Source organism: Acartia tonsa, chromosome 13 (genome assembly GCF_053477335.1).
Source record: "Acartia tonsa isolate MP-2025a chromosome 13, ASM5347733v1, whole genome shotgun sequence".
In the NCBI taxonomy this organism is placed as follows: domain Eukaryota; kingdom Metazoa; phylum Arthropoda; class Copepoda; order Calanoida; family Acartiidae; genus Acartia; species Acartia tonsa.
Window position 1 is genome coordinate 687,501 of NC_137272.1, and position 27,410 is coordinate 714,910.

At 31.8% G+C, this 27,410-nt stretch overlaps 1 protein-coding gene across 2 annotated transcripts; it reads left to right on the forward strand.

Annotated features, from left to right (window-relative positions):
* The first annotated feature begins 683 nt into the window (after window positions 1-683).
* Window positions 684-27,410, forward strand: LOC145303685 (protein tipE-like). 2 transcript variants are annotated; one of them, XM_080145288.1, is made up of 13 exons: window positions 684-772; window positions 6,696-6,778; window positions 10,722-10,785; window positions 10,947-10,995; window positions 12,079-12,146; window positions 15,107-15,184; window positions 15,677-15,726; window positions 16,633-16,744; window positions 18,914-19,012; window positions 20,187-20,262; window positions 24,092-24,170; window positions 25,069-25,116; window positions 27,331-27,410. In XM_080145288.1, exons 2-13 carry the CDS (start codon window positions 6,711-6,713, stop codon window positions 27,371-27,373), a joined length of 834 nt encoding a protein of 277 aa, XP_080001414.1. In that variant the 5' UTR covers window positions 684-772; window positions 6,696-6,710; the 3' UTR covers window positions 27,374-27,410. The 2 variants fall into 2 exon arrangements, with proteins under 2 accessions (XP_080001414.1, XP_080001413.1); XM_080145287.1 differs by having other exon boundaries at window positions 690-772; window positions 6,726-6,778.

Sequence of the window (27,410 nt, forward strand, 5' to 3'; positions counted from 1 at the left end):
GAAAACCTTATTTTAAAATTTTGGGGACTAGTGTAATAAGCATCCCATTGTTACTTTTTCTCTGGTTCCCAGGGAACTTGAGGGATAAAACGTTTTTGTAAAAAAATTATTTATATCGCTAATAATAATAGCATAATAAAAACTACCACTTCTTTTGGTTAATTTATTGGTTGAAAAGTTTTGGATCTAATCAGTTAAATTTCAATAAAAGTGTAGAGTAGTTTACAGTCTACCGTCACCCCCCTCCCAGCTGTACCCAAAGTTTTTTTATCTACTTTTTAAAATTTGTTTGCTTTAAAAAATGTGTTTTTAAAAAAAAATCTTGATGGTTGCTTGTGTCCACACTCTTCCACCAACAATTATAATGTAATTGTACATCAACTGATGCTTAGATTCGCTTCTATTGGACGTAATCATCAGGGAGGGAGGGGACATTGGACTGTTTATTATACTAGTCCCCAAAGTTTTATAGTAAAGTTTTCTCATTCGCTGCCTGAACAACTTTGGGGACTTTTCTTGAAGTTTGATTGGCTGGTTTATTATGTCGAGTGTCCAAACGTTTCAACCACAAATTGTAATCTACAGAAAGGGTAATTTTGTATCATCATTGGGGATGTACATCAATTATCGGTCATTTTCTTAACCCATTAGATCGCTGCGTAAAAGTAATTGTTTATTTTTTTAGAATTTGCAGACAATGTTTAGTAACTCTGTAAGTGTACAGGAGCAAAAAATAATTTCCAAGCGACACCTCCTGCTGAAGAGAATAAAGGTAAATAGCATAAAACCTGTGTTTAGAAGTAGCGCTGCAATAACAAGCAAACATAATTAAGAAAAGTACAGTTATTTATTGCGATTAATAAATAGATTAAAACTGGTATTGATATTTTTATTTTGATATTCATGGAAAATCGTCTGTAAAACGATGCTATACATGATTTTTCAGTATGGCTGAGATCCAGTTCTCATCCAGTGGAAAGTTTTGGAAGTTTTAAAAAAGTAAATGCTCTGTTTATACAAAATCTGAAATAGTCCGTATAATAAAGTAACAGGATGTTTGTCTGTCTGTCTGTTTGTCTGTACCGAAGGATCTCGCTAACCGCTGAACCGATCGTGTTCTCCTTTGCAGGGTAGCTTTTCATTGGTCCTGGGAAGGTGTATAACTATTTTGGGGGAGGGTACCAATTCCCCCCCCCCTCTATGAAAATTTTCCTCCCCCTCACAATTTTTTTTTCTTCTTAAATCTGAATTAAAAAAATGATTATTAAATTCTACTCCCCCCCCCCTTCCCCCTTGAAGTGCCCCTTGAGGCCTATAGGGTGCGTAGCCGCTAGTAAGATATATAATATGGAAAGAGGTGCAAAATATGAATAATTTATGATTTTCATTTAATTTAACATTGAATATTTAAACTTAATTTATAGGACCTTAAACTAAACAAAACATTTGTTACAGTTCAAACATATTTCATTTCTTTACATTACCAAATTAATGTATTATGTATAAAAAAAATAACTACCTGCCTCCCATTTCCAATGACCTTTTTCGTCTGCTAGCAAATTGTTTTCTGCTAATTGGCTGTATAAATATTTCCTATTTTCAAAGACCCAATTGAGAGTCGAAACAAGGTCTTTGGGATGGGGACATACAGTTATTTATCCCCTTCCCCCTCCATTGATATCAATAATTACTCCAAAATGCTTTTTTTTCTTTGGTGCTTTAAAAAACCCAAACACCAACCCTGCGCCATCTATAATACCATATAATGTAGAATGATGTCTTTCCGTTTGTCTGTCCCTTAAGATCTTGGTAACCACTGAACCGATCGGATTCTACTCTCCAGGGTATATACCTATTGGTCCAGTGGTGGTTTTAGGCTATTTTCTTGTGGCGTGGGATACCCCCAAACCCCCCAAAAATAAAAAATCCCCCTTGAGTCTAGGGGCGAAGCCGCTAGTATTAAATTATTAATTTAACACCCGTCAGACAAAATAACATACAGTTGTTTGTTTTAATTTCTGGTGCAATATCACTGACTGTCCGTGATTTTCTTGATTAGTTTTTAATTACATTAAAACTAGGATTTTAATGTTCATAATAGCGCAACAATTACAAAATATATTAGCCAGTACAGATTTTCATTGACTAATGGTAAATGTATACTGGCCTGTTATTGGTCTTTTGTTTTGTATTCCTGTTATAGAGAGAAAAAGCCACTAATACGGAAAAATCATATATAGCACCCTAGTGGCTAATATAATTGGTTTTAACCTCGTAATTCTTTCAATATCCACAGAAAATTGTTTGTAATACGATACTATTCATGATTTTTAGGTTAGGCTGAGAACCGGTTCTAATCCAGTGGATATTAATTGGTTTCAAAGGCATACTTGAAAATATTTTATTGACGCAATGAAATAAATTGTACAGAGTGTTTCAATGCTTTTTGTTTAACCTTGAAATATTAGTTATAGGAAAAAAGAATAGTAAAAGTATTCCTAACCTCTAGAGGTCTCTAGGTGCATTTAAGGAAAGGAGGGAGAGAAAAGTCGGTTCCCAAAATAGTTATAAACCTTCCCATGATCTATAAGAAACTGATCACTGTGAAGAAGAACCATATCGGATCAACGGTTTGTAGGATCCTTTCATTACTTTTTACTTTTAAAAAAACCCTAAAATTAGTTTTTTTTTTATTATCTTTTGTCGTATGATGAGATTTTCTTAAATTATTAAACCAAAACTAGTCTTCTCTATAACTAACCTGAACATACAAAAAGATTTCTCAGCTGCTATTAGTGTTAGGCATTTAATTCTTACTTTTATTTGATTGTTAATAGTACTGAATTAGCGAGAAAAAAACTGAGATATAAATGACCATTGACAGTTTATTACACTAGTCCCCAAAGTTTTAAAATAACCTCTTATTCTTCGTTGGCTTAACAACTTTGGGGACTTTAGTAAATTTTGATTGATTCATTAAGTTTAGTGTTCAAATGTTTCAACCACTAATTATAATCTATAGAAGGGGTAATTTTGTGTATTAATATTTGGGATGTACATCAATTTATTGGTCATTTACTTATCCCTTTAGATCCCACCTTTTTATGGGAATTTAATTTTTACTTGATTTTTATCGTTGCAACGATTAAATATTAAAAAACTCACTTCCTTCATTCAAAATAATTTAAAATCGAGGATTCAGGGATAGGACATTGGAGGATAAATTTATCTAAACAGTTGAATTGTGCAGGGATCTAAAGGGATAAGACAATGGCCGATAAATTGATGTACATCCCCAATGATAATAAACTGAATTAACCATTCTGTAGATTACAATTCGTGGTTGAAACGTTTGAACACTCAACTTAATAAATAAATCAATCAAAATTAACTAAATACTCAAAGTTGATAAGACTTTTTGTATATTGATTTAAATCCCATTATTCTTTCCCTCCCTTTTATTGAAAGCTCGACCAATGCAATGTGTGTAAAATATAATTTTGAAAAATTCTTTTAACCTTTTATACAAGGAAGATAATATATTTTAAGGTTGTTGGGTAAAATATGTTCCAATTAAGTAAAACAATCTACAGCACTTTCTTTTTCCCATATTGACATACTAGCGACTATGCACCTAAGGTCAACTTGGGGCACTTAAGTAAGGGGGGAGTTGAATTCCATAACAAATTTTTTTCTAGGGGCGATTTCTCCTGGGAGGATAGTGGTATCCTACCCCAAATTAGTTATAAACCTTTCCAGGACCTCTGAGAAGACATCCTGTAAAGAAGATAAGCGAGATCATTCGGTACAAACAGACAGACACAAGTACATCCTGTTACTTTTATTTACCACTTATGTCACTCTGTAAACCATTTTAAAATCAAAATGATATACGGAGGAAATTTTATTTCTTTTTTTCTACACCGTTCTTTCCTCCTTTTTTATCAATTACCGACAGACTGACCGACCAACTCCTAAAAAAGGAATATAAGCTTTGTTACAAAAAAGTAAAAGCCGTCAATAATTGAATATTTGATGAAATATAATTTCCAATTAAACAATCACATTTTCAATCACTTGATAATAAAGTTATTGGGTTATGTTCAATTAGAGGGCTAAATAGACAATCAAAATAATTGGGTGCACTTCTAATATCCTTATAATAAAGTAAAATGAATCTGTTTGTACCGATGGATGTTGCTAACTGCTGAACAAATATGGTTCTCCTTTACAGTGTAGCTTCTCATTTTAACCCTTACAGATCGGGCCTCAATTCCCACCTTAATAGATCAGGGGGGGGGGGCTCCAAGAGCCCCCCCCCCTCTATCTCGGCTCCTGGTACAGATAAAGACGTAAAATTTTTTACTGGTGGTTCATGTGTATTTTTAGAAAAAATTACTTTTTCTAGTCATAGCGGTCAGACCGCTCCTTAGCCGCTTTTTAGCGGCCAGCCGCTAAATTTTAAAACAGCTGTAAAGCGGCAAATTTTGCAGCTAGGATGACCAAATTTTAGGACGAACTTTTATTTTTCATAACAAACAAATTACTTTTTCTGATCATCGCCAAAATACTGCAAATAACGGAAACCACCATTTTCGGCGGTTATGGCGGTAAAACGGCGGTTGGTGGCGCAAATTAAAATTTTTATCTGTTTATTATTGCTTATGGATTTACCAAAAAAAAATATAGGTCTCTAGCTGTAATAGAAGCCACGATATTCATGATGTATGTCTGTAGTAAAAGCCGGACAAAAATCGGTCATAAAGTCGGTCAGGGAGCGGTCAAACGGTCATAACACCACTTTTCTAAGAAGGTCATTGATATCTAAGTATTCACAAAAAAATTTTTAGGTTTCTACCTTATACAAAAAAGTCATAATGAAGAAATTAAGATTTATTTATAATTTTTTTGCTACCAAACCGACTTTGACCGGACACCATGACCGACACAGACCAGATATCCTAATAAAATCAACTCTTGCTGACGTATAATTACTAAACTTAAAAAGTCATGAAGTTACAGCTCTCCATCTTACCTACAAAAAAAATGAGATTGAAAAAACTAGAGGGGGGGGGCTCTTGGAGCCCCCCCCCCCCGATCTGTAAGAGTTAAATAATTTTGGGGGAGGGTACAACCATCCTCACATAAGAATTCTCCAAAAGTAAAAAAATGTATAAAGCGCAGCCCAGCTGATAGCTTTAGTAAACAGCTGATTTAGCATAGTAAAAATTTGACATGCCCCTAGAGGTCTGTAGGGGCGTAGTTATTAGTACAAAATATTGGAGGGGAATTTAATCAGGGGGTGGTGGGGAGTGAGAAAATTAATTTTACTTTTCTGGATATGGAAAATTTTGAATATCAATATAATCTATATTTTTTTAAATCTGGGCTTTAATTTAAAAGTCAAATTGATTTGTTTAAAATAGAAGAAGCAAATCATTGAGGCTTCTTCAGGAGTAGCCCCTAGTTTAAAAAAAACAAGAAACAACTATACTACATATGGTACTATTCCTCTAAATGTTGTAGCTTTATTATTGGTTAAAGACAGACACCACCATCCACAATCAAGTTCCAATGTAGTGACCAAAACACCACCAAATATTATGCACCAATTTCATTTTCTGCGAATTATTCTAAAATTCAATAATTCAATAAACTACATATTGTACTATGTATCTAAATGTTGTAGCTTTATTTTTTGTTAAAGACAGACACCACCATTCACACATTTAAGTTCCTTTGTAGTGACCAATACACCACCAAACATTATGCACCCATTTATTTTTCTGTGAATTCTCCTTAAAATCAATACTTCAATAAACTACATATTGTACTATGTATCTAAATGTTGTAGCTTTATTTTTTGTTAAAAACAGACACCATTTACAATTAAGTTCCAATGTAGTGACCAATACACCACCAAACATTATGCACTCATTTCTTTTTCTGTGAATTCTTCTGAAAATCAATAATTCAATAAACTACATATTGTACTATGTCTCTAAATGTTGTAGCTTTATTTTTGGTTAAAAACAGACACCATTTACAATTATGTTTCAATGTAGTGACCAATACACCACCGAACTTAAAGCAACCATTTCTTTTTCTGAGAATTCTTCTGAAAATCAATAGTTCAATATACTACATATTGTACTATTCCTCTAAATGTTGTAGCTTTATTATTGGTTAAAGACAGACACCACCATTCACACATTTAAGTTCCTTTGTAGCGACTAATACACCACAGAACATTATGCATCTTTTTCTGCGAATTCTTCTTAAAATCAATATTTCAATATACTACATATTGTACTATGTCTCTAAATGTTGTAGCTTTATAATTGGTTAAAAAACAGACACCATAGACAAATAAAGTTTCAATGTAGTGACCAATACACCACCAAACATTATGCACCCATTTTTTTTTTGTAAATTCTTTTCAAAATCAATAGTTTTTTTTAATGGGACAAGACAATGATGATACACAAAATTACCCAATCTGTAGCGTAAAATCAGTGGTTGAAAAGTTTGAACACTTAACTTAATAAAACCAACCAATCATAATACACTTAAGTCCCCAAAGTTGTTAAGCCAAAGAATAAGAAAAAGTTATTATAAAACTTTGAGGGCTAGTGAACTAAACAGCCTATTGTCTTATTTTACTAAAAATCCTTACTAATGTGCTTGTGATTTAGTTACTATAATTAATAATGGTTAATTATAAGGAGATAGCTATATTCTACACAACAGCCTTCTTTGTTCTTCTGGCTATCCTCAGGTTAGTACGTCTTTTTTTTTAGCTATAACAAAGCTACTCTACAAGGAAATTTTCTTTAAAAGATAAGCAAATGTCTGTAAAACTATAACAAAAAAAACATTTTGAATTTAAAACAAAATCAAATTATTATATTTTATTAATGCCATGAAAAAAAAAGGATTAAAATTATAATTTGAAAAAACTAAGTCAATACAGAATTTAGAAATATAAAATTTGCTATAAAACTAAACAAAAACGTAAATAAATATTTTTGAAACTTAGACCTTTAAATGGTTGGTGTTATTTGATAGTTCCTAGCCCTAAATTTAATAAAAAACATTACCTTTCATAATGGCAAAACACCCTAGGGCTATGGACTGAGGCTCTATCTTACATAAAAATGATAAAAAAAACGCATAAAAGTTTGAAATAAATTTTTGAACTAACAAGGAAAATCTTAAACAAAAGTAGCGCAACATTAATAAAAGCGTCCATAGGAAATAGCTCTTTCTGATGTTTTGGGCATGATAGAATTACCCTAATTTTTAGAACTTATTATAATTAATATAATTTAAGTCTTAAAATGAAAGTATGTACATATAAATCAGGCATACAATATTTAAGTAATTTGGTATAGATCTAAATAAATATCCTATTATATAAAGTAGTAAGCGTTTTTTGTCTGTCCTGAAGGATCTCGCTAACCACTTCTAGGGGCGTAGCCGCTAGTTATTAATAATGTTTTATTATGTAATCCTTAAAATGTTAAATTATTGCTTTATGTAATTAGCTGGGTATCTTTATTTAAAAGTATCAGTATTTTAGTTAGACCCACCTCATATACCCTTTTAAGCCTCTAGGGGCGTTGCCGCTAGTATATACATATTGAGTAGTGGCTAGTTATAGACAGGGAGGGAGGGGTCATTGAGCAGTTCATTACACTAGTCCCCAAAGTTTTATGATAGTAATAATGTCTTAATCATTGGATTAACAACTTTAGGGACTATTCTTTAACTTTTATTGGTTGGTTAATTAAGTTGAATGTTTAAACATTTCAACCACTAATTGCAATCTACAAAAGGGATAACTTTGTATATCATCATTGGGAATGAACATAAATTATTCCTTTAGGTCCCTAAGTTATAAAGCTGCTGCGCTGCTGCAAACAAAGTTTGCATGTAAATGTTTTATTTAACTAACATAAATAGTCAAAATTTTACATTTGAATATAAATTTGAAAGATAAAGAAAAAGTTTTTTTATTGAAAAAGAGCAAAGCATGTCCAGAAAACACCAGAACTTTTAGTCCATTTTTATTAAACTAAATGTAAAAAAAGTGTAATATGTAATAAAAGGAGAAGGAGTGGGGAGGGGGGAGTCGAACCTCTACACTTTTAATTTTAGCCTTGAAAAGAAAAAAATTAAGGTTAATGTTTTCTAGGGGTGATTTCTCTAAAACATATTAGATCTATAAGAAGTTTTAATGTAAAGAAGAACCAAATCAGTTCATCTGATAGCAAGATCCTTCGTCACACACAGACAGACATCCTATTAATTTTATACAAGTATTGTTATCATATTGTTGCTGCTTTACTTATTTATCTGTATAAATATAATACAAGATGGTAAAACCAGGGATCTAAAGAGATAAGACAATGGTCGATAAATTGATTTACATCTCCAACGATGAAACTCAAAATTACTCCTAATGCATAAAAAATTATTGGTTAGAAATGTTTATCTTAATAAACCAACCAATCAAAATTCACTGAAGTCCTAAAGTTGAAAAGCTAAATAATAAGAAAACGTAATTATAAAACTTTGGGGATCAATGTAATAAACAGCCCATTGTCCCCTCTCTCTCTCTGTGAATAAACAGTGATGAAGAAAAACTTGGCTAGGATTATAAAAATGTTGTATTATTATTCTAATATAATCAATGCTTTATAATCAGCGATCTAAATGAATAGGCCAATGGCCGATAAATTGACAAACATCCCCAATAATAATTATTCCTTCTGTAGATAACAATTAGTGGTTGTAACGTTTGGAAACTTAATAACCAATCAATCAAAACACAATAAAAGTCGCCAAAGTTGTTAAGCTATTGAATAAGAAAACGTTATTATAAAACTTTGGGGACTAGCGTAATAAACAGCCCAATGTCTTCCCATGGGTATGAGTTACATTTAAAGAGTGTAATATGATTTAAAATTAAGACCTTGTCATAGTTAATTTCTTTGGTAGGGGTTGTCGTGAACGAACTTAAAAGTAATATAATCTGAACACAATTGATTCAAGATAGTGAGATCTTAACTCACAGATAAAAAGACAGTCTGAGAAATTGACGTTTAAAGATATATATTTTGGACATCATTCTACTTTGTATTATAGATTGCTAATCAATTGTCTATAGTAGTTGTTGTATAGATGTCCTGTAGTTTCTTATAGATAATGTACATGGGGTGTTTTTTCATTACGGCCAAAATCAAAATTGTATCCTATTAAATAAAGTAGTAAGGATTTTTTTTGCATGATGCTTATGATTTCAATAGCTGCTGAACTGATTGGGATATTATTTTAGGGTAAGCTTTATACAGGTCCTTTGATGGTTTTAGGCTATTTCTTATAAGTTTAAGTCAAAAGATAGTATTAAGCTATTTTTCTAGCCCCTCAACGCCACTTTGAATACAGAGCCCCTAGATGCTTCGGGAGTAGCCTCTAGTATGTTGATTAATGTACATTCCAAATGATGATAGACAAAGTTTACACCTTTTGTATTAGTGGTTAAAAACCCTTGAACACTCAACTCTATTAGTGGTTAAAAACCTTTGAACACTCAACTTATAAACCAACCAATCAAAATTCCCCCAAAAAAGTTTAGCCAACGAATAAGAAAACATTATTATAAAACATTGGGAACTAGTGTAAGAAACAGCTCATCGTCCCCTCTCTATCTGAATAAGACCTAAATCATTTTGCTAAATCCTGGATATTTTTTGCTTATTTATAATGACCCCCTGTATAAAATGTTGTATTTTTGGCAGGATAAAGTAGACGAGGCATTCTTCAAGCCAAATCATTATACAAAGTCTTGTTAAAAGTAATAATGGCATAATCTATTTAGCTGTCTATCTTTCTATCTTATCTGATATATCTATCTATCTATATACAATATATCCATCTATCTGTCTATCTACAGCTAAAGCATTATACATAGTCTAGTTAGAAGTAATAATGGCATAATCTATTTAGCTGTCTATTTATCTATCTATCTATTCATCTATCCATTAATCTACAGGAAAATCATCATACATAGTCTTGTATATCTATCTATATACACTATATCTATCTATCTGCCTATCTACAGCCAAATCATTATACATAGTCAAGTTAGAAGTAATAATGGCATAATCTATTTAGCTGTCCATCTATCTATCTATCTATATACAATATATATTTCTATCTATCTATCTAAAGCTAAATTATTATACATTGTCTAGTTAGAAGTAATAATAGCATAATCTATTTATCGTCTATTTATCTATATCATTTTATCTATATAAAATATATCTTTTTATCTGTCTATCTAAAGCACTCACAGTTTTGTTATTATTTATGATTTTTTCCATCGACCAGCCAAATATTTTTATTTTATGTCATTTACTAAAAGATATTAGTGAATCTATTAAGAATTGTTGTCAAATGCTTTACTAAGGTGTAGCTAACAATAAGAACTGTTCAATTATTTTATTATCATTTTTACTTTTTTTTTTTACAGATTTTGTTAGTCTTTTTTCAGTATTTTTTAGACCTTTTTTGCACAAACTAAAAATGATGGGGGGGGGGGACGAATCTAACCCTCAAATTTAAAACATAAAAACCTAACAAGATATAATACATTTTTATTTATTTTCTGATAGTATTTTTCTATTTTTATGAACTAATATATGTATTTCTTTTAGTGCTTTATCCTTCTGTTTTCTAATTCCATTTGTGATAGACCCAGCTTGGTCAACTCTTTCTCAGGTTAGGCAAATTTTCCCTTTTTCAGAAAAATAATGTTACATTATCACGGCCAAGCTGTTTTATCGGACTTTTGAATTATAATCGTTCTATTGGAATTGTAAGTTTATTTTTGAAGTTATTATAAGCTTCTGTGAAATTTTTTATTCTTTTTTTATTTTTAGAATTTTATTGAAACTAACTGCACAACAATATCTGGTACTTTCTTGCTTGGTAAGTTTTTTTTAGATGAGTTTTATGACGTCACACATGACACTTTCCAGCGCTTCTGAAGTCCTCATGTTTAACTAAAAGATGCGCCTCTAGCTTTTAGAGGACAATTATTTGATTTAAAGTAGTGTACTGTTAATCTCTTTGCATATGCTAAGCTTTTCAGTTGTACAGTAACTTTCAAATGATTAGAATTAAGAAGGCTAGAATAAAGCAAAATATATTTTCTACTTATAATTAAGTTTGTTCTTGTTGTGTAGTATAGCTCTAGCCGCGCGTTTTTTGAGATTAAGCTTTTCTGGAAAGCCCATCTTAACTTAATTTATTTTTAGAGATTAAATAAAAATTTTACTATTTTATATAAGTGGATTTAGAAGTCCCATTACATTAATAAGAAGCGTAGCAGTCTTCTTTTGGAAAACTAATAGTGTATATTCAATATTGTTTTTTGGCATTTATCGTCAATTCAGGATCAACGGTTAGCAAACTCCGTCTGGATAGACAGACAGACAGACACAGATCCAGTTATAGAAAATGTATAATAATATTTCTCACAGGTCGCCATAATTGTTCTTGGACATCATGCAGCGAGGGGTGCACCAAAGAAATTTTCAACTGTAGATATATATTCCCTGAAGAGTAGAATCCAATCGGTTCATTGGTTACCGAGATCTTAAGCTTCAGACTGACGGACAGACATTAAGCTACTTTGTATTATAAACTAGCGGCTTCGCCCCTAGCCTCTAGGGGCTTTGCCCCAAGAGGTGATAAAAAAAAATTATGACGAAAATCGTAAAGGACCATGGAAATCTCCTTAAAAAAAAAAAAAAAAAAAAAAAAAAAAATGGGGGGGGGATTTTTTGGTTTTTGGGGGGGTTGGGGGTGTCCCACCCCCCAAGAAAATAGCTTAAAACCACCACAGGACCAATAGGTAGATACCCTGAAGAGTAGAATCCGATCGGTTCAGTGGTTACCGAGATCTTAAGGGACAGACAGACAGACGGACAGACGGACAGACGGACAGACGGACAGACAGACATCGTTCTACTTTGTATTATAGATAATGTATAATAATATTTCTCACAGGTCGCCATAACTGTTCTTGGACATCATGCAGCGAGGGGTGCACAAAAGAAATTTTTAATTGTTGGCAGGTACGTCATATTATTATTAATAAATCATTTTCCCAAAATTTTGTAAAATAAAATGGGTGAATAAAGGAATGTACATTAATTTAAAAAGTTATACAGATATTAATGTATTTTATTTATCTTTGTGAAGCTCATTATAGTGCCTATACAAAAAGACGTCATACAATACAAATGACCAATGATAGGGCGTTGCTACAAAAGACCAAATCTACAAAAGACCAAAAGGCCCCCCTTGCCTATAACCTAACCTAACCTAACCTATGTATGAATGTTTAATGTACAGTAACTTATTTATAGTTTAGAATTTCGTGGATTCTCCACAAAGGAGTTGGTAGATTTTTTTCAAATTTTTTATATTTTTTTTTACAAAATTTAGGTAAGGTTAGGTTAGGTTATAGGCAAGGGGGCCGAGCGCCCGCGGCTAGGCAGGCCAGAAGCCGAGCGCTGCGGCCATGTATTGATTATGTATTACTTTATTAATAAATTTGATGTTTATAAAACAAGTGTTGGTCTTATGTAGGTGTTGGTCTTTTGTAGGTGTTGGTCTTTTGTAATGTTGGTCTTTTGTAGGCATTGGTCTTTTGTAAAGTTGGTCTTGTGTAGGTATTGGTCTTTTGTAGAGTTGGTCTTTTGTAGCAACGCCAATGATAGGCCGATACATTTTAATTAACCAATGGTAGGCCAGTATGACGTCATTTTTATAGGTTTTATAGGTTCATTGAACCATAAATTTTATGTATAAGAAGAATGACCAGGAAAAATAATATAACTTTATCTTACATTAGTGTTTATAGAAAAGTTAAAAAACCAAAACTCTTGTGCTAGCCTAAGAAATTATTTAGGAATTGATATATCATAATTACTTGGCTTGTTTTATAAAACCTTAATTCTTAGACATCTTCATATCTGGTTATTGATTAATTTGTATAAACTAAAATTTATGATTGTATCTATAAGTTACGGACAGCCACATCTGTTATCAGGGCTCGGCAGCTGAGCGTCACTTGCCTGTAAGCCCCAGTAAAATCAATCTTTCGCAATCTTTAAAATCAGCTGGAAGTCTAAAAATGGCCCAAATATGGCATTTCCTCTTTCCAAACAAGTTTAAATTTAAGGTTTAGTTGCGGCTGACGCGCTTCTGCCGAGCCCTGTCTTTAATGTAGGAAAACATCATTTTAAATAATTGATACATTTTACCAAAACATAAAATGTTTAAAAATTCATGAATATCCAGAAACTTTCTCCCAATCACGCCACATAATTATGCTCATAAATGTACAAAAACAAGGATGACAACATCCATAAAAGCGAAGCACTGAAACGGTAGGACAAACGGACATTAACACTTGTATAGTTTCAGAACTGAATAATCAGAATATAAATGTATAAATGTCGAAGCAAAATTGTAAGTAAAATTGTTAAAAAACTGCTTGATACATAATAATGTTTATGGACATACTTACATTTTTAGGACTTGATTATAGAGTTGCTTCGCTTATAATATTGTACTTTGTTGTCCCAGGAATTAGTATACCAAAAATCAGATCAATCGGATTATTAGATCACATTCAAATTTGTTGTTAAAAAAGTTAAAAAAATCAACATGTTTAAAATGGACGTACGGACATTCTGGTAATGATTATAGAGTTGCTACGCTTTCTAAATCGTACCTAACTACTACAGGAATCACCATGCAAAGCTTGAAATCGATAGGACAATTCTAACATGCCTAAATTAACGGGAAAAAGCTATCCGTTTGTGACAGACGAACGGACCGACCCTAATTATAGAAAAGCTTCGCTTTTAAAAACCAAGAAATAATATGTCCATAAGTACCGCAGTAACACCAAGAATTGGGATTTTAAGGGATTAGACAATGGACAATAATAGATGTATATCTCCAATGATAAGAAAAATATATCCCTTCTGTTTTAAATTCCTTTTTTCAAAGTACTTAATATTTTTAACCTGTTTTTTGTTAAACTTATTTTAATTTTAACTAGTATGAAGCTTGTTGTTTTCTTAAGAATTTTTGCAAATATATTAATTATTTTATAGAATTGAGAAGGCTTGAATAAAGCGAAATAAATTTTCTACAAAGAAGTGTGTTCTTACTGTGTAGTTAGCTCCAGCCGCGCGTTTTTTGAGATTCTGTTTTAAAGTAACCAATCAGTATTCAATAAAAGTACCCAAAGTCTATGAACAAACAATAGGAGAGCTTATAAAAAAAATTTTGGGTACTTATAAAATTTACAGTCCAATGTCTCCTCTGTCTATATATATTAAGCTATAACATTACTTTTAACTTCTAAAATTCATTATAAAAAAGACCAATCATCTTTTAAACATTTGACCAAAAGCACAAAATGTTTGGTAATACCCCTTTCTGTACAACTAGTGGTTGACACTCAACATAATGAACCAACGAATCAAAATTCAATAAAAGTCCCCAAAGTCAAATTCCCCTGCATCCCTGGTTAAAACCCATTAATCAAATCATAATTTTCACTAATCAATCTTCAAGACGTCTGTCAAACTATTTTGTTTTGTGGTTTCAACAAGGTATCAACAAGTTTTAAAGAAAAAAAAAGATTTTCTTTATAAAAATATGTTTTCATTTTCTACATGATAAGTGTATTGTAGGTCCTTTCATTCATCCAAAAGAATCCTAATATATAAAGTAGTAAGCTTTTTTTGTCTGTAGCGAATGATCTTGCTAATCGCTGAACCGATATGGTCCTCCTACATATCTACTTATAGGTCTCGGGGTGGTTTTAGGCTATTTTATTTTTATGAATAGTTTAAGTAGGTATGGTTTTAGACTATTTTTCTTCCCTTACACATTTCTTAGAATATAGAGCCCTTAGGTGCTAGGGGCGCAGCCGCTAGTATAACCACAAAGTAAGAGTTGAAATCATTAATAAACTTTCTATTAAATATCAAATAATTTTCTTTTATTTTAGATAGAGGTAGAATATTCTCCAGTTAATAATGAAACAGTTCTCACAGAAAATAGTAACTCATCTGATTTAGAGTTTGAGGTCAGTAGGTTTTATATCCTTATAATAAAGTAACAGGATGTCTGTCTGTTTGTCTGTATGTCTGTATCGAATGATGTAAAGTTTTCTCCAGTTTATAATGAAACTGTTCTCACAGAAAATAGTAATTCGACAGACAAAGCCCATATTGTCCTGTTGTGACGTCATAAATTTCAGGAAAGGGAAATGAAAAGGGAAAGGAGAACCCCATCTCCTTTGAAGAGATTTTCGTCACCCTTCCCTTTTACTATCCCGAAATTTATGACGTCACAACAGGGCCGGGTCATCAGCTACAAATAACTTTAAAAATCTTCATTGCAACAGCTGAGTGAGAAAGGAAAGTTTAAATGAAATTAGTCTTGTCTGCAAGGAGAATGATGAACAAACTGACCAATAAATGATGTCTATGTTAGCAACCTGAATTGACGACAATTTATCCCCTGTCATAATTTCCACGTATGTTGATTGTATGTCCATTGATATTCTTTATTTTAGAGAATAGGAAGACTGTATCCAAATGTAAAGGGCTGTGGCTACCCTCCAAGGTAAATATTCTTATATAAATGTAACAGAATAAGTAAAAGGATCTTGCTAACAGATGAACGGGTATTAATTTTCTTTACTTTAAGCTTCCAAATAATTGAAGTAAAGGTTAATAACTATTTGAGGTAATAAAAAAATATCCTTTGAATCCTTTAGTGCTCCTAGAGACCTCTAGGGAAGCAGCCGCTAGATATTTTCATATCTTCCTGGAAAAATGTTTTTTTAAATATTGTAAAATAATTCCTAATACTGTCAATGTTTACAGTGTTAAAATTTGCTTCACTTTCAAACTTGAAAAATTAGGCAATTAATCTTGGTTAAATATTTATAAAATTGTAATTTCTACTTAAATCTGGTTAATTCATTTTTAATTACTTGATACGTTATGAACAATTTCCATTGAGAGGGGACAAACGTCTGTTTATCAAATAAGTCCCCAAAGTTTTTAAATAACTTTTCTTATTGGTTTGCTAAACAACTTTGGGGACTTTTGATTGGATCATTTATTAAGTTTTTTGTTCAAACGTTAAAACAACTAGTTTAATCTACAGGAAAGGTAATTTTGTGTATAATGATTAAGGATGTACATCAATTTATGGGCCATTGTCTTATCCCTTTAGATCCTTGAAAATTTCCTCAACTAAAAATAAACCTCAAACAGACTTAAAATTATTTTTGTATAAGATTAGAATAAACTAAGTTTAAATTGACGATGAAATGATAGAAACATCCACTGATCAGAAACAAAATTATCCCTTCTGTAGATTATAATTATTAGTTGAAAAGTTTGGACACTTCTAGTTTGCAATCAAGTTTCAATAAAAGTACCAAAGGTTTTTGAGATAAAACTTTGGATACCAGTGTAATTATCCCGTCTCTCCCTGATTTTTTAATAATATCTTTTTCAGAGTGGATTGTTCTCGTTTTGTAGAATCGTATGGGACTGTGGGCAGTGTTTTTCCATGCTATTACTCATCCCTCCAGCCCAATTTAGTCATCACATATCTAGATTTTGATGAAGTAAGTATCTTTCTATAATACAAAGTAGAAGGATGTCTGTCCGTCTGTCTGTTTGTCTGTCTGTCTATCTGTCCGTCTGTCTGTCTGTCATCCCTGCAGCCCAACTTAGTCATCACATATCTAGATTTTGATGAAGTAAGTAAATATCTATAATTCAAAGTAGAATGATGTCTGTCTGTCTGTCTGTTTTTCCATGCTATTACTCATCCCTGCAGCCTAACTGAGTAATCACATATCTGGATTTTGATGAAGTAAGTATCTATCTATGTATATCATAAAGTAGAATGATGTCTGTCTGTCTGTCTGTCTGTTTTTCCATGCTAATACTCATCCCAGCAGCCCAATTTAGTTATCACATATCTGGATTTTGATGAAGTAAGTATCTATCTATAATACAAAGTAGATTGATGTCTGTCTGTCTGTCTGTTTTTCCATGCTATTACTCATCCCTGCAGCCCAACTTAGTTATCACATATCTTGATTTTGATGAAGTAAGTATCTATCTATAATACAAAGTAGATTGATGTCTGTCTGTCTGTCTGTTTTTCCATGCTATTACTCATCCCTGCAGCCCAACTTAGTCATCACATATCTAGATTTTGATGAAGTAAGTATCTTTCTATCTATAATACTATTAAGTAGAACGATGTCTGTCCGTCTGTCAGTCTGTTTTTCCATGCTATTACTCATCCCTTCAGCCCAACTTAGTTATCATATATCTGGATTTTGATGAAGTAAGTATCTTTCTATCTATAATAGTAATAAGTAGAACGATGTCTGTTTGTCTGTCTGTCTGTCCGTCTGTCCGTCTGTCCGTCTATCCGTCTATCCGTCTGTCCGTCTGTCCGTCTGTCCGTCTGTCCGTCTGTCCGTCTATCCGTCTATCCGTCTGTCCGTCTGTCTGTCCGTCTGTCCGTCTATCTGTCTGTCCGTCTGTCCGTCTGTCCGTCTGTCCGTCTGTCCGTCTGTCCGTCTGTATGTCTGTCTGTCTGTCTGTCATCCCTGCAACCCAATTTAGTTATCACATATCTAGATTTTGATGAAGTAAGTATCTATCTATAATACAAAGAAAAATGATGTCTGTCCGTATGTCAGTCTGTTTTTCAATGCTATTACTCATCCCTGCAGCCCAATTTAGTCATCACATATCTAGATTTTGATGAAGTAAGTATCTATAATAATCTATCTGTCTGTCTGTCTGTCCGTCTGTCTGTCCGTCTGTCTGTCCGTCTGTCTGTCCGTCTGTCTGCCAGTCTGTTTTTCCATGCTATTACTCATCCCTGCAACCCAACTTAGTTATCACATATCTGGATTTTGAGGAAGTAAGTATCTGTGTATAATACAAAGTAGAACGATGTCTGTCCGTCTGTCTGTCTGTTTGTCATCCCTGCAGCCCAATTTAGTCATCACATATCTTGATTTTGATGAAGTAAGTATCTATCTATTATACAAAGTAAAATGATGTATGTCCGTCTGTCTGTCCGTCTATCTGTCCGTCTGTCTGTCCGTCTGTCTGTCCGTCTGTCTGTCCGTCTGTCTGTCAGTCTTTTTTTCCATGCTATTACCCATCCCTGCAGCCTAACTTAGTCATTACATATCTAGATTTTGATGAAGTAAGTATCTTTCTATAATACAAAGTAAAATGATGTCTGTCCGTCTGTCAGTATGTCTGTCTGTCTGTCTGTCTGTATGTCCGTCTGTCTGCCAGTCTGTTTTTCCATGCTATTACTCATCCCTGCAGCCCAACTTAGTGATCACATATCTGGATATTGATGAAGTAAGTTTCTATCTATAATACAAAGTAGAAGGATGTCTGTCCATCTATTTAATAATCTAATGTATCTATTTTAGATCTATATCCATCTATTATACTCTACAGCTATACCTATTCTTAATCTATCTTCTATTTAATAATCTATTGTATCTATTTTAAATTTATATCCATCTATTATACTCTACAGCTATACCTATTCTTAATCTATCCTCTATTTAATAATCTATTGTATCTATTTTAAATTTATATCCATCTATTATACTCTACATCTATTCCTATTCTCTATTTAATAATCTATTGTATCTATTATAGATCTATATCCATATATTATAATCCCACAGCTAATTATATTCCCTATCTATCCTCTATTTAATAATCTATTGTATCTATTTTAGATCTATATCCATCTATTATACTCTACAGCAATACCCATACCTGCATTTATGATATCCATATTCTACATTGTATTTGCATACTTCTATTTTTATGCTGAGGTAAGTTTACAGTTTTTAGATTACATAGGAAATAAACCTTATTCTTTTTAGAGGTTTCTTTTTTTTTCATTTGTATTCCTTTTCTTTTTTTTAACTTTAGATATGCCCCATAACTCGCTTTGTTGGTTTGTCCATACCATTATTGTGTTGTGCTTCACTACTTAAGGCTGTTGTCATCCCTGTTTATTAGTGTAGGTAATATATAGGGCATGTCTCTACATCCCACGTTCTTTTAAAAAGCGAAGCTTTTCTATAATTAGGGTAGGTCCGTCCGTACGTCCGTCCGTAACGGATAGCTTTTTTCGTTAATTTAGGCATGTTATAATTGACATATCGATTTCAAACTTTGCATGGTGATTCCTGTAGTAATTAGGTACGGTTTAAAAAGCGTACAACTCTATAATCATTACCAGAATGTCCGTACGTCCATTTTAAACATGTTGATTTTTCTACTTTTTTAACAACAAATTTGTATCAGATAAAATTATCCTATTGATCTGATTTTTTGAATACTGATTCCTAGGACAACAAAGTACAGTATTATAAGCGAAGCATCTCTATAATCAAGTCCTAAAAATTAAAGTATGTCCATAAACATTAACCTGTATCTAGCGTTTTTCAACAAATTTTATTTATAATTTTGCTTCGACTATTATACAATTATATTCTGTTTATTCAGTTCAGATACTATACAAGTGTTAATGTCCGTTTGTCCTACCGTTTCAGTGCTTCGCTTAAATGGATGTTGTCATCCGTGTTCTTATATGAACCATCAAAATTATCATATGTACTGTTTTTTAGACAATATCTTCTAAGCGTAAGCTATAATTAATTATTATCTATAAGTTGTAAAATAGAATTAAAATATTTCAATATCTACAAATCTACAAAAAGCTTAGCTGTTAATTGAAGAACTCATCTTTAGGATCATGTAAAGAAAACGAAGTAGCGGGTTTTGTCGTATTTTCACAGTAACTTTGCTCCTATTTCTAGCCCCTTGCGGGGCAATCATTAATATTTACCTAACCTAACCTGAAATAACATACTAAATCTATTGTAAAAATACGACGAAACCTACTACATTGTTTTCTAAAATAACATACTAAATCTACTGTAAAAATACGACGAAACCTACTACATCGTTTTCTTTCCATGATCCCATTTTTGTTTTAAGGAGCCGGTTCAGTGTTCATCAACTAATAAAAAATCTTCTAATGATATCAATAATAGTGGCGATAGTTCGTCAGAAGGTCAGTAGTTTACTTCTTTTCTATAATTAGGGTCGATCCGTCCTTAACTGTAATTTATATATTTAAGAATTATCTTATTGATTTCAAACTTTGCATGATGATTCCTATAACAGTTAGGTACATTTAGAAGGTGTAGCCACTCTATAATCGTTACCAGAAAACCATACGTCCATTTTAAACATGTTGTTTTTTACTTTTTTAAGAACAAAATTTTATGTGATCTAATCATCCGATTGATCTGATTTTTGATATATTGATTCCTGGGACAACAAAGTATAATGAAAAAAATGGGCGTTTCCCTTAAAAGTGCCTAGTTGAGCACAAAAATCCCCTGATATTTTGAAATTAAATTTAAAATATGGGGGCAGGGGGCAGTTTGTCATAGTTTTAATCATTACTTTAGGATATGTTAGGTTATATTGGGGTACTTGGTAGCCCCTTAGTGTTTGGCCCCCCTCCCCACAAGTATTTGAAAAAGAAAAGAAAAATTACCCAAGCCCCATATTCAATATTTATCAAATAGATCAGGGAAGGATGGGGTCACTTGAGAAAAAAAGCCAATTTTACAACAACAAAAAATTGTTATTACAGCGCTAATTACGGACATAACTATTCATGTGAAAGGACACGCTGTATTTTGTGTAAAAGCAAAGCTGTTCTTGTAATTGGCGATTTACATACTTATGTTGTCTGATACTGTTACTCCGACAGTGTTTATACATTCTGTACATTTAATTTTTCATATTTTAAAGGCATTTTTAGCTGATTTTATCCTTAAATAAAAGTACTAAATTCTTTTCTTTCATTGAGATTTGACTAATATAAAGCAACAGGGTGTTTTTATGAATTTTTAAAAATCCGCCATTTAAAAAATTGGATAATACTTAGTCCTTTTTATTTGTGTCAAAGTAAAAGATATATAATGTTTAAATATTAGTAGACAGACAAATTACGTTTACACAAAAACGTTACAATCGGAAATACGAATATTTTGAATTATAATGAAAAAAGATTTAAGCTGATGTTTTTTTTAAATGGGGTGTTTAGGAAAAACTTCCTCAAATGTTGGTTAGCATCATAAAATGTAGATTTTACAAGGGAATAAAGTAAACATTTAATTTGGAAATATCCTTACTTCTTCAGTTAGAACTCACCCACCCCCCCCCCCCCCTCCGAAGGAACCCATGGTTTTATTTTGAGGGGGTGGGGGGTTAAAATGAAGGGTTTCCTCCTTCAAATGTTAAATTAATAATGTAATTTGAAGTTAGGTTAGGTTATATTGGATATAGGTTATATAGACATAGGAAAAAAACCTCCCCTCTGAATTAAAAATTTAATTAAAAAATAAGTTTATGGGGGGGGGGGGAGGTGTCTCAACCGAAAACTTGTTGGAAATTACCAGAAATTGAGTTCTTTTATGCCTTAGAAATGGGGCAAATAGATAGAATAACTTCTAGACAAAACTAGGACAGTTTTTTTTTTCAGAAGAAAGTCTATTCTAGAGCGAGGTACGTCCGTATTTTTGAACAAAAAAAGCGTTTGATCCTTTAATTAAAGATTTTTTCGTCATTAGTAAAGACAAATTCAAGAAATTTTGGAAGAATTTTTTTTTATTAGTATGGCTTCGAAACCGATTAATATTCACTGATTAATAGAGCCGGTTCTCAACCATACTGAAAAATCATGTATAGCATCGTATCGAAGAAAATTTTTCATAAATATTGACATAAAAATCACAGAATTAATACCAGTTTTGTAATTTTCATTTAATATCAGCGGAAAGATGTCTATAATACGATGCGATAAATAACTAATCTCAATTTTTTCCGCCAGTGTCATACGATCATTATCTGGACAAAATATAAAGTTTTCTATGAGTGTATAGTTGCATGCCGTAAATGTTATCAAGAAAGGAAATATTTTTCCTGCTATTGCCCTATCCCTCTCCCTAATTGTGTAACCCAATCTAACTTTGAGACTTATTTATAATAAACCTAGATTTTCATATTGTACAAAAAAAGTTATGTTTATGCAAAAAGGCGTACACTTGATTTTCACAAGGATCAAAAGAGATAGGACAATCGCCATTACATTGGTGTACATCCCCAATGATGATGCACATGATTACTCCTTCTGTAGATTACATTTAGAATTTCAAACACAACTTAATGAACCAACCATTCAAAATTCATAAAGGTCTCTAAAGATATTAACCCAACGAATAAGTAAATGTTAGTATAAATCTTTGGGGACTTGCGTAAAAAAACAGCCCAATATCCCCACCCTTCTTGAATCAAATCTTACTTTGAGACTAATTTGTAATAAACCTAGATTTTCATATTGTACAAAAAAGTTATAATTATGCAAAAGGGCGTACGTTTGATTTTCACAAGGATCAAAAGAGATAGGACAATCGCTGATACATTGGTGTACATTCCCAATGATGATGCACATGATTACTCCTTCTGTAGATTACATTTAGAATTTCAAACACAACTTAATGAACCAACCATTCAAAATTCATAAAGGTCACCAAAGATATTAAGCCAACGAATAAGTAAATGTTAGTATAAATCTTTGGGGACTTGCGTAAAAAACAGCCTAATGTCCCTACCTTTCTTGAATCCAATCTTACTTTGAAACTAATTAGTAATAAACCTAGATTTTCATATTGTACAAAAATAGTTATGTTTATGCAAAAAAGCGTACACTTGATTTTCACAAGGATCAATAGAGATAGGACAATCGCCTATACATTGGTGTACATTCCCAATGATGATGCACATGATTACTCCTTCTGTAGATTACATTTAGAATTTCAAACACAACTTATTGAACCAACCATTCAAAATTCATAAAGGTCTCCAAATAAGTAAATGTTATTATAAAGCTTTTGGGACTTGCGTAAAAAAACAGCCCAATGTCCCCACCCTTCTTGAATTCAATCTAACTTTGAGACTTATTTGGAATAAACCTAAATTTTCATATTGTACAAAAAAGTTATGTTTATGAAAAGGGGGGTGCACTTAATTTTTGTATTGTTTTTATGGACAGTAATTTTATTCTAGAAGTATTTTCTCTTGGGAGGGTGATGCTACCTTCCCCCAAAATAGTTACAAATCTTCCCAGGACGTATTAAAAGTTACCCTGTAAATGAGAAACATATCAGTTCAGCCGTTAGCGAGATCCTTTGGAACAAACAGACAGACATTCTGTTACTTTATTATAAGGATTTATAATCTGTAATTATTACTGTATTTTAATACGTTAACTGAAACAAATATTTAATGTTGATGGGGGATGGGGAGAGTTGATTTTTTAATGGTTTATTGTTAATATCAATTTCAACATTGAACCACTAATTAGAAGGAAAAAGTTATCTAATTTAATTTTAAAATCGAGTCTTAATGTAGACAAAATAGTTTATCCTTCGGTGAAACTTCTCTCCAAATTTTTTAACTCCAAGAAAACTCAGGGATCTAAAGGGATAAGACAATGGCCGATAAATTGATATACATCCCCTGAAGGGATAAGACAATTGCCAATAAATTGACGTACATCCCCAATGATGGAACACAAAATTACCCCTTCTGTAGCGTAAAATTATTGGTTAAACACTCACCTTAATAAACCATCCAATCAGAAGTCCCCAAAGTTGAATAAGACCAACCAATAAGAAAACATTATTATACAACTTTAAGGATTGGTGTAATAAACAGCCCATTGTCCCCTCTCTCTCTGAGTTTTTCATGATCAAACATGTATGTACAATGCTCCCTGAAAAGTAAAGCGCAGCAACTCTATAATAATAATAAATAAATTTATTTAGACATGACGGATAGCCGAACGCCAGAAAGTATCCGCAAGTCCCCAATTATTGATACCGTCAAATATGCTATTTATAAAGGGTAAGGTAATTTTTTAGGAAACTGATTATAGTGTCTAAAAAAATGACTTCATACTGGCCTACTATTTGTCAATTTAAATGTCAACTGCCTATCATTGGTCATTCGTATTGTTAAACGCAATTTGTTTTGAATTTTTAGGAGCAAAGATATTCTACAAGTGTTGTCTATAAATCGTGTTGGACTGTCAGTCATATATTTTCCACGGGGTGTTTTAAGTCTACTTTATTTTTAGAATTAAGTCTTTAACATTAAGCTATAAAAATTGGAAAGAATTTTAATGAATATAATAGATTTGAAATCTGCATAAAATTTTAGGGATTTTTTATAAAATTCGTTTTTTATATAATTCATTATTGAAAAGCGGAAATCCAATTTAAGTTTATAAATTTTGACCAATAGGATAGGTGGATTGGAAACTACCTGCGCTCTAATGGGTTGAATGATGTACGTCACTTAAGCTTCTCCAATCAGGGCGCAGATAGTTTTCAATCCACCAATCACAGATGTCAAAATTATTTAACTTAATTTGTATTTGCGCTTATATATAAAGAATTATACAAAAAACGAATTTTATAAAAATTCCTTAAAATTTTATGCAGATTTAAAATCTATTATATTCATTAAAATCCTTTCCAATTTTTATAGCTTATTTAACATTGTTTAATATAATTTTATGTGCTTTATACCATTTAAAATACAGAGCGCCTAAATGCTAAAAGCTTAATATTTCTGTAAATACTTAATCGATTGAGTTCTCCTTTAATTCAGGGGGAGATTCACACAGTACCCGTAATGGTTTAGGCTATTTTATTTTTAGGTTCACATAGTTTCCAATATCATTTTAGACTACAACCACAAGAGATGACATTGATTTAAAATTTAAAAACTATTTTTTTAGGAAAAACGTTGAAAAGCAGAATGAAGATAGAAAAATTTATAGACAGCAGTAAGTTTATCTGGATCATGGGAAAAAAAACGAAGTAGCGGGTTTTGTCTTATTTTCAAACTATCTTTTGATAGGTTATCTTAGACTAGGTTAGGTAAATGTTAATGATTGCCCCGTAGGGTAAGAGCCCTTTGCAAAGAAAGTAGCGGGTTTTGTCGTATTTTCACCGTTCCTTTTGATGGCTATTTTCGGTTTGATTAGGTTACGTAAATGTTAATGATTGTCCCGCAGGGTTAGAGCCCCCCGCCGAGGCTAGAAATGGGAGAAAAGCTACTGTGAAAATACGATGAAGCCCCTTTACTTCGTTTTCTTTCCATGATTCGTTTATTTTTTAAACAATAACATCACTATCCATAAATAGCGTAGCAATCATAAGCTAACAACATATAAATTTAAAAAGAACAAAATAACATTCATTTCTGGTAGATATTATTAATTAAACAATGCTTATGAAACTTTTGTAATGATATATCATAAAACAAGTAAGTTAAAGCCATTTTACGAAGCGCTGGAAAGTGTCATGTGTGACGCCATAAAAATATGTCTACTATCCATCTCTTTTTTAAGGGTTTCCTTTCCTTCTTCTCCTCCCATCCCTCCTTTTATATGTATTTTTATGACGTAACGCATGACACTTTCCATTTTACTGTAATTTTGAATTTGTCGGACAGACAGTCAAACGAACGAAACTACACATTTATGGTTATAGAGTAGCTGCGCATATGATAGATTAGATCAAAATCGAAAAGGTTTCGTGATTATTGTTTCTATTTTTTACCAAAAATTTGAAGCTTTTCAAGGCTAATCATCTTATTTTACAGCCTAAATCCGCACAAAAAAAACGAATAAATAATAAAAACCTAAAAAGGATTATTGTTTCGGTTACATATAGTTTCCGTAATGTCTTTTTGTTGTTTGAGTACTCTAATTTAAATTCAGCCTGTAGCAGCCTTCAAACTTATAACATTTCTTATTTGCATTTTTTATTAATAACAAATCTAAAGAGTTCTTGAGTATAGAAGTAAGTTAAAGATAACATTTAAAATTTGGTTAAAGAACTATTAGAAAAAAAACACTATATTGTCTTATATGCATTACAATAGATGATTTTTCAGTATGGCTCATAACCAGTTCTAATACTGCAAAAAAAAACTTACACAATTTTTTTTATATTACAGAATTTTTTTATTGATAAAGCTCAGATTTTTTATTTTAATATTCGTGGAAAATTGTCTGTAATACGATACAATATATAATTTTAGTTTGGCTGAGAACCGATTCTAATCCAGCGGGTATTAATCGATTTCGAAGCCATACTGGAAAAATACTTACACAAACTTTTATTTATTTAAGAAATTTTACATGTATAAACGAAGCTAGATTTTTATTTTAATATTCGTGGAAAATTGTCTGTAATACGATACAATATATAATTTTCAGTATGACTGAGAACCGGTTCTAATCCAGCGGATATTAATCGTTTTCGAAGCCATACTGTAAAAGTACTTACACAAAATTATATTTATTTCAGAAATTTTTTATTGATAAAGCTCCGATTTTTTTTATTTTAATATTCGTGGAACATTGTCTGTAATACAATACAATAGATAATTTTTCAGTATGGCTAAGAACTGGTTCTAATTCAGCGGATGATAATCGGTTTCGAAGCCATACTGTAATATTTCTTACACAAAGCAGGATTGTAGTCAAAGGCTTTTATAAAGTCAAACTGTTCCTAATTATAGACCATTTAATATATATACATATGGTTATAATTAAGAACACTTTTACTTAATAAGAGCATTTGACTACAACTCAAAACCTAACTTTACAAAATTATGTGAAAAATGATCCTTTTTATATTTATTTCAGAAATTTTACATTGATAAACGAAGCTATGATTTTTAATTTAATATTTGTGGAAAATTGTCTGTAATACAAAACGTTACATGCTTTTCAGTATGACTAAGAACCGGGTCTAATCCAGCGCGGCGGATATTAATCGGTTTAGAAGCTATACTGAAATAATATTTAGACAAACTTATATTTATTTCAGAAGAAGCTTATAGTAACTAAAAAATGACGTCATACAATACAATTGACTAATATAAATTTTACCATTGGTCAATTACAATGTATACTAGCCTTTCATTGGTTATTTGTATAGTAAGACGTCATTTTTTTTTGATACTATAAGCTGCTTCTTTATTTCAGAAACTTTACATTGATAAACGAAGCTATAGATTTTGACGAGTAGAAAGAAAAACACAACACAACACCATGGAAGAAAATAG

Coding starts and splice junctions, on each gene's coding strand:
- LOC145303685 (XM_080145287.1), top strand. CDS start 698: ATGTTTAGTAACTCTGTAAGTGTACAGGAGCAAAAAATAATTTCCAAG. Junction 12,147..15,106: donor AAATTTTTAATTGTTGGCAG/GTACGTCATATT, acceptor CTTTTATTTTAG/ATAGAGGTAGAATATTCTCC. Junction 20,263..24,091: donor TGGCGATAGTTCGTCAGAAG/GTCAGTAGTTTA, acceptor AAATTTATTTAG/ACATGACGGATAGCCGAACG.